Genomic DNA, 15007 nt, shown 5'->3' on the forward strand with positions numbered 1-15007 from the left:
CAGTATGGCAGGTTCCAGTATAGCAGTATGGCAGGTTCCAGTATAGCAGTATGGCAGGTTCCAGTATAGCAGTATGGCAGGTTCCAGTATAGCAGTATGGCAGGTTCCAGTATGGCAGGTTTCCAAAAGGTTGGTGTTGACAATGAACTTTACTTAGCTAGCTAGCTGTGCTTTATGGAAGAATGTACCGTAGCTAGGTAGGATAAATTGTCAACATTGAGTTGCGGTTGTCTGAAAAAGGTGTCAAGTGTAATGGTCACTTTCAGGACTCTGTAGTCTCGTCGTTTTCCTAGATATTGAGCTACGTCTTGGCAAGAAATTGTATTTTTTTTTCCTAACGCTAACGACCAGTTAAGAACTCTGGTATGTGGTTCTCGGTAATGGCCGGATGGCTCGTGACAAGGCCAGGGAGTGGGTTGTGTATCTCCAATCAAGTTGACTTACAAAGTTTCATTGACATTGGTGTCATTTTGGCTCAGATATGACGGAAGGGAGATTTGAAATGAACATTGAGCATCAGCCAATCCCTACTATTGATGTCTAGAGTTGCTCTTCTTTTAAAGTGGGGGCCCCATTTAATAATGCCACGTAAAAGGATGATCACGGGTGAAATGTGTTGTTTTACAGGGTCAGCCATAGTAGTACGGCCCCCTATATCTGATGATGTGTCTGTAGGTCCCACCAGAGACCCCCTTCCTGTCACAACCCCAGTATGAGGAGAGAGCAGGACCGTCTGGACTCCTTCCACTCCTGGACCCTGTCCATCATCACCCCCTCTGAGCTGGCTACGGCTGGCTTCTATTACCTGGGGCAGGGAGACCGCGTGGCCTGCTTCACCTGTGGAGGACAGGTATACTATTACTACTACTACTACTACTATATACTACATTTTACATGCACATGTTAGTCTTTTAGCTTATCCACAGCCACTTTAAAGTAGTAATTATATAAACGTCCTCTCACTGTCAACTGCGTTTATTTTCAGCAAACTTAACATGTGTAAATATTTGTATGACCATAAGATTCAACGACTGAGACATAAACTGAACAAGTTCCACAGGCATGTGACTAACAGAAATTGAATAATGTGTCCCTGAACAAAGGGGTGGTCAAAATTAGAGGTCAACCGATTAATCGCCATGGCCGATAGATGCCGATTATGGCCGATTACATTGCAATCCACGAGGAAACTGCGTGGCAGGCTGACCACCTGTTACGCGAGTGCAGCTTCAAAATTACCTTGTGGCTGCAATGAGCCAAGGTAAGTTGCTAGCTAGCATTAAACTTATAAAAAAAACAATCAATCTTAACATAATCACTAGTCAACACATGGTTGATGATATTACTAGTTTAACTATCTTGTCCTGCGTTGCATATAATCAATGCGGTGCCTGTTAATTTGTCATCGAATCACAGCCTACTCCTACCATTCCATAAAAATGGAGATCTATAGGAGAAAGCCCTGCCTCCAGCTGTTTGCTTAGAAATTCTAGGGACAATTAGGAGGCCTGCGTCTTGTGACCGTAGCGTACGTGTAGGTATGTACGGCAGGACCAACTCGGAATGATAGGTAGGAGCGAGGCCATGTAATGCTTTGTAGGTTAGCAGTAAAACCTTGAAATCAGCCTTGACGGGAAGCCAGGCTGCACTGGAGTAATATACATTGTTTTGGTTCTAGCAGCCGCGTTTAGCACTAACTGAAGTTTATCTAGTGCCTTATCTGGGTAGGCGGAGAGTAGAGCATTGCAGTAGTCTACATCTTTATGCATCATTTCTTGACACAAAGTTTCAGATTTTTTTTATTTCTTAGAAAAGCTGCTCTTGAAATATTTTTTTATGTGTTCGTCAAAAGAGAGATCAGGGTCCAGAGTAACGCCGAGGTCCTTCAGTTTTATTTGAGACGACTGTACAACCATCAAGATTAATTGTCAGAGCCAACAGATCTCTTTGTTTCTTGGGACCTAGAACTCTGTTTTGTCAGAGTTTAAAAGTATAACATTTACCGCCAATCCACTTCCTTATGTCTGAAACACAGGCTTCCAGGGTAGGACATTTTGGAGCTTCACCATGTTTCATTGAAATGTGTGTCAAATGTGTGTCGTCTGCGTAGCAGTGAAAGTTGACATCACCAAGAGGTAGAATATATATAGTGAAAACAATAGTGGTCCTAAAACGGAACCTTGAGGAACATGGAAACGTACCATTGATTTGTCAGAGGACAAACAGAGATGAACTGATATGTTTCTGACAGATAAGATCTAAACCAAGCAAGGACTTGTCCGCATAGACCAATTTGGGTTTCCAATCTCTCCAAAAGAATGTGATGATCAATGGTGTCAAAAGTGGTACTAAGTTGGACACCCTAATGGGTGACGCACCCAATGCATATGGGTCCTGCTAAATTTCTCAAATGGCGGGTAAATTAAAATCTTCCCGGTCATTTTGTCCAGAGAGCGAGAGATATGATTGCATCTCTTTCTTCTCTGTGTGTCTCTAGCTCAGTACCTGGGAGCCAGGGGACCGGGCCGTGTCGGAGCACCAGAGACATTACCCCAATTGTCGCTTCGTCAGAGGAGACCGGGCCGACAACGTGTCCATGGCGGGCGGGGCGGGAGGTGTAGGAGTGCCCCCCGGGGCAGTAGCCCCTGTCTCTAGCCCCCCAGGCCTCAGTAACGTGTCTAACCCAGCCATGCAGCAGCGTGAGGAGAGGTTGCTGACCTTTGTCCACTGGCCCTTACGTATCCCTGTTCGCCCCGACCAGCTGGCCAAGGCAGGGTTCTACTACGTCGGTAAGAGAAATATTCAATATCTGCATTCCAATATAACATGTATTTTATACTTGTTTTGTTTAACAGGTAAGTCCTTGGCAACAAATGTCCTGTTAGTATCCCCATAGACACTGTTCCTGTGATCGGAGGAACCTTGGAGCTTCTGGTGTTCCCCTGGGCTTTACCCAGACATTTAGCAGTACCTCTACACCTCCTAATCAGACCCTGTGTGTGTGTGTGTGTTGCAGGGCGTAATGATGACGTGAAGTGTTTCTGCTGTGACGGGGGTCTGAGGTGCTGGGAGTCAGGTGACGACCCCTGGGTGGAGCACGCCAAATGGTTCCCTAGGTAACCACCCCTTACAGCGCTGCCATATAACGTGTGTGTTAGTGACAAGCTGATTGAACAACTGGAAAATAGTACTAGACAGAGCCAGTAGTCAGCTATCTGAACTGGTCAACTCATCACCTTCAGACTTGATTACTGCAATGGCTGTGAATTAATGTGACTATGGTAACCTGTCAGTATATATTACTGTGACTATGGTAACCTGTCTGTATATATTACTGTGACTATGGTAACCTGTCAGTATATATTACTGTGACTATGGTAACCTGTCAGTATATGTTACTATGGTAACCTGTCAGTATATATTACTGTGACTATGGTAACCTGTCAGTATATATTAATGTGACTATGGTAACCTGTCAGTATATATTACTGTGACTATGGTAACCTGTCAGTATATGTTACCATGGTAACCTGTCAGTATATATTAACCTCTAGGTGTCAGTATATGTTACTATGGTAACCTGGCAGTATATACTAACCTCTAGGTGTCAGTATATATTACTGTGACTATGGTAGCCTGTCAGTATATGTTACTATGGTAACCTGTCAGTATATATTAACCTCTCGGTGTCAGTATATGTTACTATGGTAACCTGTCAGTATATATTAACCTCTAGGTGTCAGTATATGTTACTATGGTAACCTGTCAGTATATATTAACCTCTAGGTGTCAGTATATGTTACTATGGTAACCCGTCAGTATATATTAACCTCTAGGTGTCAGTATATGTTACTATGGTAACCTGTCAGTATATATTACTGTGACTATGGTAGCCTGTCAGTATATGTTACTATGGTAACCTGTCAGTATATATTAACCTCTAGTTGTCAGTATATGTTACTATGGTAACCTGTCAGTATATATTAACCTCTAGGTGTCAGTATATGTTACTATGGTAACCTGTCAGTATATATTAACCTCTAGGTGTCAGTATATATTACTGTGACTATGGTAGCCTGTCAGTATATGTTACTATGGTAACCTGTCAGTATATATTAACCTCTAGGTGTCAGTATATATTACTGTGACTATGGTAGCCTGTCAGTATATGTTACTATGGTAACCTGTCAGTATATATTAACCTCTAGGTGTCAGTATATGTTATTATGGTAACCTGGCAGTATATACTAACCTCTAGGTGTCAGTATATATTACTGTGACTATGGTAACCTGTCAGTATATATTACTGTGACTATGGTAACCTGTCAGTATATGTGAATATGGCAACCTCTCAGTATACGTTTCTATGGTAACCTGTCAGTATATATTAACCTCTCGGTGTCAGTATATGTTACTATGGTAACCTGTCAGTATATATTAACCTCTAGGTGTCAGTATATGTTACTATGGTAACCTGTCAGTATATATTAACCTCTAGGTGTCAGTATATGTTACTATGGTAACCCGTCAGTATATATTAACCTCTAGGTGTCAGTATATATTAACCTCTAGGTGTCAGTATATGTTACTATGGTAACCTGTCAGTATATATTACTGTGACTATGGTAGCCTGTCAGTATATGTTACTATGGTAACCTGTCAGTATATATTAACCTCTAGGTGTCAGTATATGTTACTATGGTAACCTGTCAGTATATATTAACCTCTAGGTGTCAGTATATATTACTGTGACTATGGTAGCCTGTCAGTATATGTTACTATGGTAACCTGTCAGTATATATTAACCTCTAGGTGTCAGTATATATTACTATGGTAACCTGTCAGTATATATTAACCTCTAGGTGTCAGTATATTTTAATGTAACTATGGTAATCTCCAGGTGTGTGTACCTGCTCCAGGAGAAAGGTCAGGAGTTTGTCCATCAGATCCAGGCTCGTTTCCCTCGGCTCTTTGAACAGGTAACACCTGCTTCTGTTTATACACCGTATTCACACCTGTTTATACACCATATTCACACCTGTTTACACACCATATTCACACCTGTTTACACACCATATTCACACCTGTTAACACACCATATTCACACCTGTTTATACACCATATTCACACCTGTTTACACACCATATTCACACCTGTTTACACACCATATTCACACCTGTTTACACACCATATTCACACCTGTTTACACACCATATTCACACCTGTTTATACACCATATTCACACCTGTTTATACACCATATTCACACCTGTTTATACACCATATAATCACACCTAACATCAATGACCTGTTTATACAATCATATATTGATTAGGTGTGTGTTGATTAGCTGTGTATTGATTAGCTGTCTGGTAGAACATTGTGATGTGAATAAAGATCCATCATCTGATTGATCTGAACATCAGTCGAAACAGGAAGTAAACTCTCCTGGCTCCTCCCCCTACAGCTCCTGACCAATGGGGACAGCATCTCCAGGGAGTTTGTGGACCCACCAAGTGAGTAACAATTAAAGTTTTTGGACACGTTGTGTCTTGACAATATATATTTTTTAAATTATAATAATATATTCATTTATTATTGTAGTTTCTTTTTATATAGGAGCTGCTGTGTGTTTACAGCTAATCAACTGAACACCTGACTTTACCATCTTACTTATAGCAAGTTAGCTAAACAGGCAGAAGAATAACTAGGTGTTGTAGGAAAAACACGAAAACAGGGACCAAACTCATCCAGAGATGAAGAACACACTGTTGTAGCAAAGCTTGACAGTTGCTCGTTCAAATGTTTGTTTTTAAGAATGTGTGAATCGTTCTGCTCAGCGAGGTGTAGAGCGGAAGAATTGCGTGAATTAACCCGAGCCTGGGTTTTATCTCCTGGAGAAAGCAGGGCTTCCGGTACCTTTCATTGGGCTTGTCAGGCGGGATGATTTTAGAGCTCTTCATTATGAGGTGGTTCGAACTCCACTCTCCATAGCTGTGTTCTAACGAGTGACCCACTGAAAGGGAACCACCGGATTCCACAGCAGCAACCATAACGCTAACAGTTTCCCTCCCTTCCGCTCTCTCCCTCCCTTCCGCTCTCTCCCTCCCGCTCTCTCCCTCCCTCCCGCTCTCTCTCTCCCTCCCGCTCTCTCCCTCCCTCCCGCTCTCTCCCTCCCTCCCGCTCTCTCTCTCCCTCCCGCTCTCTCTCTCCCTCCCGCTCTCTCTCTCCCTCCCGCTCTCTCCCTCCCTCCCGCTCTCTCCCTCCCTCCCTCCCGCTCTCTCCCTCCCTCCCGCTCTCTCTCTCCCTCCCTCCCGCTCTCTCTCTCCCTCCCTCCCGCTCTCTCTCTCCCTCCCGCTCTCTCCCTCCCTCCCGCTCTCTCCCTCCCTCCCGCTCTCTCCCTCCCTCCCGCTCTCTCTCTCCCTCCCGCTCTCTCTCTCCCTCCCGCTCTCTCCCTCCCTCCCGCTCTCTCCCTCCCTCCCGCTCTCTCCCTCCCTCCCGCTCTCTCCCTCCCTCCCGCTCTCTCTCCATCCCTCCCGCTCTCTCTCCATCCCTCCCGCTCTCTCTCCATCCCTCCCGCTCTCTCTCTCCCTCCCTCCCGCTCTCTCCCTCCCTCCCGCTCTCTCCCTCCCTCCCGCTCTCCATCCCTCCCGCTCTCTCCATCCCTCCCGCTCTCTCTCCCCCTCCCGCTCTCTCTCTCCCTCCCGCTCTCTCTCTCCCTCCCGCTCTCTCCCTCCCTCCCTCTCTCTCTCTCTCTCCCTCCCTCCCGCTCTCTCTCTCTCTCCCTCCCTCCCGCTCTCTCTCTCTCTCCCTCCCTCCCGCTCTCTCCCTCCCTCCCGCTCTCTCTCTCTCTCCCGCTCTCTCCCTCCCTCCCGCTCTCTCTCTCTCTCTCCCTCCCCTCCCGCTCTCTCCCTCCCTCCGGCTCTCCCTCCCTCCGGCTCTCTCCCTCCCTCCCGCTCTCTCCCTCCCTCCCGCTCTCTCTCTACCTCCCTCCGGCTCTCTCTCTACCTCCCTCCGGCTCTCTCTCTACCTCCCTCCGGCTCTCTCTCTACCTCCCTCCGTCTCTCTCTCTACCTCCCTCCCTCTCTCTCTCTCCCTCCCTCCCTTCCCCTCTCTCCCTCCTTCCCTCCCGCTACCTCCCTCCCTCCCGCTCTCTCCCTCCCTCCCTCCCGCTCTCTCCCTCCCTCCCTCCCGCTCTCTCCCTCCCTCCCTCCCGCTCTCTCCCTCCCTCCCTCCCGCTCTCTCTCTCCCTCCCTCCCGCTCTCTCTCTCTCTCTCTCTCCCTCCCGCTCTCTCTCTCTCTCCCTCCCGCGCTCTCTCTCTCCCTCCCGCGCTCTCTCCCTCCTTCCCTTCCGCTCTCTCCCTCCTTCCCTTCCGCTCTCTCCCTCCTTCCCTCCCGCTCTCTCCCTCCCTCCCGCTCTCTCCCTCCCTCCCGCTCTCTCCCTCCCTCCCGCTCTCTCTCCCTCTCTCCCTCTCTCTCGCTCTCCCCCTCTCTCGCTCTCTCGCTCTCTCTCTCTCTCTCTCTCTCCCTCCCGCGCTCTCTCCCTCCTTCCCTTCCGCACTCTCCCTCCTTCCCTCCCACTCTCTCCCGCTCTCTCCCTCCCCCTCTAGTGGTCAACCTGGGTCCAGGTGAGGAGCGGTCGGAAGATGCAGTGATGATGAACACTGCGGTGGTTGTGTCGGCTCTAGAGATGGGATTTGAGCGTGGCCTGGTCAAGCAGACGGTACATAACATAATTACACTGCTCAACAAAATAAAGGGAACACTTAAACAACACAATGTAACTCCAAGTCAATCACACTTCTGTGAAATCAAACTGTCCACTTAGGAAGCAACACTGATTGACAATAAATTTCACATGCTGTTGTGCAAATGGAATAGACAAAAGGTGGAAATTAAAGGCAATTAGCAAGACACCCCCAATAAAGGAGTGGTTCTGCAGGTGGTGACCACAGACCACTTCTCAGTTCCTATGCTTCCTGGCTGATGTTTTGGTCACTTTTGAATGCTGGCGGTGCCCTCACTCTAGTGGTAGCATGAGACGGAGTCTACAACCCACACAAGTGGCTCAGGTAGTGCAGCTCATCCAGGATGGCACATCAATGCGAGCTTTATATCTTTCCATTAAGCAGAGGGACTCACTGTCTTGTGTGTCTATAATCTACAGGTCCAGAGTAAGATCCTGACCAGCGGAGAGAACTACAAGACGGTCCAGGAACTGGTCTCAGACCTGCTGAGTGCAGAAGATCAGAAGAGAGAGGAGGAGAGAGAGATGCTGGCCGAGGAGATGGCTTCTGGTACGGCTGATGGGAGGGAGGGAGGGAGCGGGAGGGAGGGAGGGAGGGAGAGTTAAGAATCTGGAGCATCAGCATTTGTGGGTTTGATTACAGGCTCAAAATAGGCAGAAACAGAGATCTTTCATCTGAAATTGCCAAGAAACTGAAGATCTCGAACAACGCTGTGTACTACTCCCTTCACAGAACAGCGCAAACTGGCTCTAACCAGAATAGAAAGAAGAGTGGGAGGCCCCGGTGCACAACTGAGCAAGAGGACAAGTACATTTGAGTGTCTAGTTTGAGAAACAGACGCCTCACAAGTCCTCAACAAACACCAGTCTCAACGTCAACAGTGAAGAGGCGACTCTGGGAGGCAGAGTTCCTCTGTCCAGTGTCTGTGTTCTTTTGCCTGTTTTAATCTTTTATTTTTATTGGCCAGTCTGAGATATGGCTTTTTCCTTGCAACTCTGCCTAGAAGGCCAGCATCCCGGAGTCGCCTCTTCACTGTTGACGTTGAGACTGGTGTTTGTTGAGGACTTGTGAGGCGTCTGTTTCTCAAACTAGACACTCTAATGTACTTGTCCTCTTGCGCTCCGTTTCCTGTAGTCTACGATCAGCTCCTTTGTCTTGCTGACATTGAGGGGGAAGTTATTGTCCTCTGGCTTGGCCCAGTTAATGAGCTTCTGGTGTCAGAGTCCAACTGAATCAAATGCAAACTATCTCTCCCTCTCCCAACGCCCTCTCCCTCTCCCAACGCTCTCTCCCTCCCTCTCCCAACGCTCTCTCCCTCTCCCAACGCTCTCTCCCTCCCTCTCCCAACGCTCTCTCCCTCCCTCTCCCAACGCTCTCTCCCTCCCTCTCCCAACGCTCTCTCCCTCCCTCTCCCAACGCTCTCTCCCTCTCTCTCCCAACGCTCTCTCCCTCCCTCTCCCAACGCTCTCTCCCTCTCTCTCCCAACGCTCTCTCCCTCCCTCTCCCAACGCTCTCTCCCTCCCTCTCCCAACGCTCTCTCCCTCCCTCGCCCAACGCTCTCTCCCTCCCTCTCCCAACGCTCTCTCCCTCTCAACGCCCTCTCTCTCTCCCAACGCTCTCTCCCTCCCTCTCCCAACGCTCTCTCCCTCTCTCTCCCAACGCTCTCTCCCTCTCTCTCCCAACGCCCTCTCCCTCCCTCTCCCAACGCCCTCTCCCTCCCTCTCCCAACGCTCTCTCCCTCCCTCTCCCAACGCTCTCTCCCTCCCTCTCCCAACGCTCTCTCCCTCCCTCTCCCAACGCTCTCTCCCTCCCTCTCCCAACGCTCTCTCCCTCCCTCTCCCAACGCTCTCTCCCTCCCTCTCCCAACGCTCTCTCCCTCCCTCTCCCAACGCTCTCTCCCTCCCTCTCCCAACGCTCTCTCCCTCCCTCTCCCAACGCTCTCTCCCTCCCTCTCCCAACGCTCTCTCCCTCCCTCTCCCAACGCTCTCTCCCTCCCTCTCCCAACGCTCTCTCCCTCCCTCTCCCAACGCTCTCTCCCTCCCTCTCCCAACGCTCTCTCCCTCCCTCTCCCAACGCTCTCTCCCTCTCTCTCCCAACGCTCTCTCCCTCTCTCTCCCAACGCTCTCTCCCTCTCTCTCCCGACGCTCTCTCCCTCTCTCTCCCGACGCTCTCTCCCTCTCTCTCCCGACGCCCTCTCCCTCTCTCTCCCGACCACTCTCCCGACGCCCTCTCCCGACGCCCTCTCCCGACGCCCTCTCCCGACGCCCTCTCCCAACGCCCTCTCCCAACGCCCTCTCCCAACGCCCTCTCCCAACGCCCTCTCCCAACGCCCTCAACGCCCTCTCCCTCTCCCAACGCCCTCTCCCTCTCCCAACGCCCTCTCCCTCTCCCAACGCCCTCTCCCTCTCCCAACGCCCTCTCCCTCTCTCTCCCAACGCTCTCTCCCTCTCTCTCCCAACGCCCTCTCCCTCTCTCTCCCAACGCCCTCTCCCTCTCTCTCCCAACGCCCTCTCCCTCTCTCTCCCAACGCTCTCTCCCTCTCTCTCCCAACGCTCTCTCCCTCTCTCTCCCAACGCCCTCTCCCTCTCCCAACGCTCTCTCCCTCTCTCTCCCAACGCTCTCTCCCTCTCTCCCAACGCCCTCTCCCAACTCCCTCCCTCCCTCTCTCTCCCAACGCTCTCTCCCTCTCTCTCCCAACGCCCTCTCCCTCTCCCAACGCCCTCTCCCTCTCCCAACGCCCTCTCCCTCTCCCAACGCCCTCTCCCTCTCCCAACGCCCTCTCCCTCTCCCAACGCTCTCTCCCTCTCTCTCTCTCCCTCTCTCTCCCGACGCTCTCTCCCTCCCTCTCCCAACGCTCTCTCCCTCCCTCTCCCAACGCTCTCTCCCTCCCTCTCCCAACGCTCTCTCCCTCCCTCTCCCAACGCTCTCTCCCTCTCTCTCCCAACGCTCTCTCCCTCTCTCTCCCAACGCTCTCTCCCTCTCTCTCCCAACGCTCTCTCCCGACGCTCTCTCCCGACGCCCTCTCCCGACGCCCTCTCCCGACGCCCTCTCCCGACGCCCTCTCCCGACGCCCTCTCCCGACGCCCTCTCCCGACGCCCTCTCCCGACGCTCTCTCCCTCTCTCTCCCAACGCTCTCTCCCTCTCTCTCCCAACGCTCTCTCCCTCTCTCTCCCGACGCTCTCTCCCTCTCTCTCCCGACGCCCTCTCCCTCTCTCTCCCGACGCCCTCTCCCTCTCTCTCCCGACCACTCTCCCGACGCCCTCTCCCGACGCCCTCTCCCAACGCCCTCTCCCAACGCCCTCTCCCAACGCCCTCTCCCAACGCCCTCTCCCAACGCCCTCTCCCAACGCCCTCAACGCCCTCTCCCTCTCCCAACGCCCTCTCCCTCTCCCAACGCCCTCTCCCTCTCCCAACGCCCTCTCCCTCTCCCAACGCCCTCTCCCTCTCTCTCCCAACGCTCTCTCCCTCTCTCTCCCAACGCCCTCTCCCTCTCTCTCCCAACGCCCTCTCCCTCTCTCTCCCAACGCTCTCTCCCTCTCTCTCCCAACGCTCTCTCCCTCTCTCTCCCAACGCCCTCTCCCTCTCCCAACGCTCTCTCCCTCTCTCTCCCAACGCTCTCTCCCTCTCTCCCAACGCCCTCTCCCAACTCCCTCCCTCCCTCTCTCTCCCAACGCTCTCTCCCTCTCTCTCCCAACGCCCTCTCCCTCTCCCAACGCCCTCTCCCTCTCCCAACGCCCTCTCCCTCTCCCAACGCCCTCTCCCTCTCCCAACGCCCTCTCCCTCTCCCAACGCTCTCTCCCTCTCTCTCTCTCCCTCTCTCTCCCGACGCCCTCTCCCGACGCCCTCTCCCGACGCCCTCTCCCGACGCCCCCTCCCAACGCTTTCTCCCAACGCTTTCTCCCAACGCTTTCTCCCAACGCCCTTTCCCAACGCCCTTTCCCAACGCCCTCTCCCAACGCTCTCTCCCTCCTCCCAACGCTCTCTCCCTCCTCCCAACGCTCTCTCCCTCCTCCCAACGCTCTCTCCCTCCTCCCAACGCTCTCTCACTCCTCCCAACGCTCTCTCACTCCTCCCAACGCTCTCTCCCTCCTCCCAACGCTCTCTCCCTCCTCCCAACGCTCTCTCCCTCCTCCCAACGCTCTCTCCCTCCTCCCAACGCCCTCTCCCTCCTCCCAACGCTCTCTCCTTCTCTCCCAACGCTCTCTCCCTCTCCCAACGCCCTCTCCCTCCTCCCAACGCTCTCTCCCTCCTCCCAACGCTCTCTCCCTCCTCCCAACGCTCTCTCCCTCCTCCCAACGCTCTCTCCCTCCTCCCAACGCTCTCTCCCTCCTCCCAACGCTCTCTCCCTCCTCCCAACGCTCTCTCCCTCCTCCCAACGCTCTCTCCCTCCTCCCAACGCTCTCTCCCTCCTCCCAACGCTCTCTCCCTCCTCCCAACGCTCTCTCCCTCCTCCCAATGCTCTCTCCCTCCTCCCAACGCTCTCTCCCTCCTCCCAACGCTCTCTCCCTCCTCCCAACGCTCTCTCCCTCCTCCCAACGCTCTCTCCCTCCTCCCAACGCTCTCTCCCTCCTCCCAACGCTCTCTCCCTCCTCCCAACGCTCTCTCCCTCCTCCCAACGCTCTCTCCCCTGTCTCTCCTCTCTCCAGATGGTAATTCGTTCTTGAAGAGACACCAGGCAGCGTTGGTTCAGCGTCTGAAGAGCGTTGAGTCTGTCCTGGAGCACCTCAGAGAGCAGAACGTCATCAGTATGTCTTTACACTACTGAAATAATTTAATAATATTCATTAGTAGTAGTATTTATGTTGTGAAGAGTGTTGAGTCTGTCCTGGAGCACCTCAGAGAGCAGAACGTCATCAGTATGTCTTTACACTACTGAAATAATTTAATAATATTCATTAGTAGTAGTATTTATGTTGTGAAGAGTGTTGAGTCTGTCCTGGAGCACCTCAGAGAGCAGAACGTCATCAGTATGTTACTAATACATGGTATATACTACAAGCTGCTACTACTACAATATTCATGTTTAGTTGGTCCTGGAGCGCCCATCAGTATATCTTTATATTATTACAAATATACTACTACATCTTAAACTACTAGCTATTACTACAGTACTATATTGATGTTATGATACCTCTACAGTAGGTGAAGAGTACAGTGGTCTCCAGGGCCAGTCCTCCCAGCAGCAGACAGCCAGACTGATAGACTTGGTGTTGACCTCTGACCCCTGTCTCTTCAGGTGGAGAGGAATACAGTGGTCTCCAGGGCCAGTCCTCCCAGCAGCAGACAGCCAGACTGATAGACTTGGTGTTGACCTCTGACCCCTGTCTCTTCAGGTGGAGAGGAATACAGTGGTCTCCAGGGCCAGTCCTCCCAGCAGCAGACAGCCAGACTGATAGACTTGGTGTTGACCTCTGACCCCTGTCTCTTCAGGTGGAGAGGAATACAGTGGTCTCCAGGGCCAGTCCTCCCAGCAGCAGACAGCCAGACTGATAGACTTGGTGTTGACCTCTGACCCCTGTCTCTTCAGGTGGAGAGGAATACAGTGGTCTCCAGGGCCAGTCCTCCCAGCAGCAGACAGCCAGACTGATAGACTTGGTGTTGACCTCTGACCCCTGTCTCTTCAGGTGGAGAGGAATACAGTGGTCTCCAGGGCCAGTCCTCCCAGCAGCAGACAGCCAGACTGATAGACTTGGTGCTGACTAAAGGAAACGCAGCAGCTGAGGTCTTCAGGAACTGGATCCAGAAGAACGATGTCTACCTGCTCAGAGACCTCATGGGTAAACCTGACTTCTGACCTTTCAACTCTTACCTCACACCCTAACTTCTTTTCCCCTTACCCTAACCTGCTAGAGACTTCACCTTGAACATCCCTCACTGTGGCTCGCCCTAGTTCCCTAACTCCTAGTCCCTTTACTCCCTAGCTCCCTAACTCCTAGTCCCTAGCTCCCTAACTCCTAGTCCCTTTACTCCCTAGCTCCCTAACTCCTAGTCCCTTTACTCCCTAGCTCCCTAACTCCTAGTCCCTTTACTCCCTAGCTCCCTAACTCCTAGTCCCTTTACTCCCTAACTCCCTAACTCCTAGTCCCTTTACTCCCTAGCTCCCTAACTCCTAGTCCCTTTACTCCCTAGCTCCCTAACTCCTAGTCCCTAGCTCCCTAACTCCTAGTCCCTTTACTCCCTAGCTCCCTAACTCCTAGTCCCTAGCTCCCTAACTCCCTAACTCCTAGTCCCTTTACTCCCTAGCTCCCTAACTCCTAGTCCCTAGCTCCCTAACTCCTAGTCCCTTTACTCCCTAGCTCCCTAACTCCTAGTCCCTAGCTCCCTAACTCCTAGTCCCTTTACTCCCTAGCTCCCTAACTCCTAGTCCCTAGCTCCCTAACTCCTAGTCCCTTTACTCCCTAGCTCCCTAACTCCTAGTCCCTTTACTCCCTAGCTCCCTAACTCCTAGTCCCTTTACTCCCTAGCTCCCTAACTCCTAGTCCCTTTACTCCCTAGCTCCCTAACTCCTAGTCCCTTTACTCCCTAGCTCCCTAACTCCTAGTCCCTAGCTCCCTAACTCCTAGTCCCTTTACTCCCTAGCTCCCTAACTCCTAGTCCCTTTACTCCCTAACTCCTAGTCCCTAGCTCCCTAACTCCTAGTCCCTTTACTCCCTAGCTCCCTAACTCCTAGTCCCTAGCTCCCTAACTCCCTAACTCCTAGTCCCTTTACTCCCTAGCTCCCTACTCCTAGTCCCTAGCTCCCTAACTCCTAGTCCCTAGCTCCCTAACTCCTAGTCCCTTTACTCCCTAGCTCCCTAACTCCTAGTCCCTTTACTCATTTACATTTACATTTACGTCATTTAGCAGACGCTCTTATCCAGAGCGACTTACAAATTGGAAAGTTCATACATATTCATCCCTACTCCCTAGCTCCCTAACTCCTAGTCCCTTTACTCCCTAACTCCCTAACTCCTAGTCCCTTTACTCCCTAGCTCCCTAACTCCTAGTCCCTAACTCCCTAACTCCTAGTCCCTTTACTCCCTAGCTCCCTAACTCCTAGTCCCTAGCTCCCTAACTCCTAGTCCCTTTACTCCCTAGCTCCCTAACTCCTAGTCCCTTTACTCCCTAGCTCCCTAACTCCTAGTCCCTTTACTCCCTAGCTCCCTAACTCCTAGTCCCTTTACTCCCTAGCTCCCTTCTGTTCCTAATCCTCAGTTTCCTAAGACCTCTAGCTCCCTAACCCATAGTTTCCTAATGCCTAGCTCCCTAACCCCTAGTCC

The 15007-nt window shown here is 51.7% G+C and overlaps 1 protein-coding gene across 1 annotated transcript in view; it reads left to right on the forward strand.

The window, feature by feature from the left end:
* birc2 (baculoviral IAP repeat containing 2) overlaps positions 1–13542 on the forward strand; it is a 35896-nt gene extending 22354 nt beyond the window's left edge. Inside the window, exons 6-14 of the mRNA XM_038987096.1 lie at positions 676–850; positions 2498–2789; positions 3017–3116; positions 4901–4979; positions 5467–5515; positions 7610–7722; positions 8167–8296; positions 12395–12493; positions 13373–13542. Coding sequence (XP_038843024.1) covers positions 676–850; positions 2498–2789; positions 3017–3116; positions 4901–4979; positions 5467–5515; positions 7610–7722; positions 8167–8296; positions 12395–12493; positions 13373–13542 — 1207 coding nt within the window. The remainder of the gene's footprint in view (positions 1–675; positions 851–2497; positions 2790–3016; positions 3117–4900; positions 4980–5466; positions 5516–7609; positions 7723–8166; positions 8297–12394; positions 12494–13372) is intronic.
* The last annotated feature ends 1465 nt before the right edge of the window (positions 13543–15007 follow it).

This window comes from Salvelinus namaycush, unplaced genomic scaffold, assembly GCF_016432855.1.
Source record: "Salvelinus namaycush isolate Seneca unplaced genomic scaffold, SaNama_1.0 Scaffold642, whole genome shotgun sequence".
Classification (NCBI taxonomy): Eukaryota; Metazoa; Chordata; class Actinopteri; order Salmoniformes; family Salmonidae; genus Salvelinus; species Salvelinus namaycush.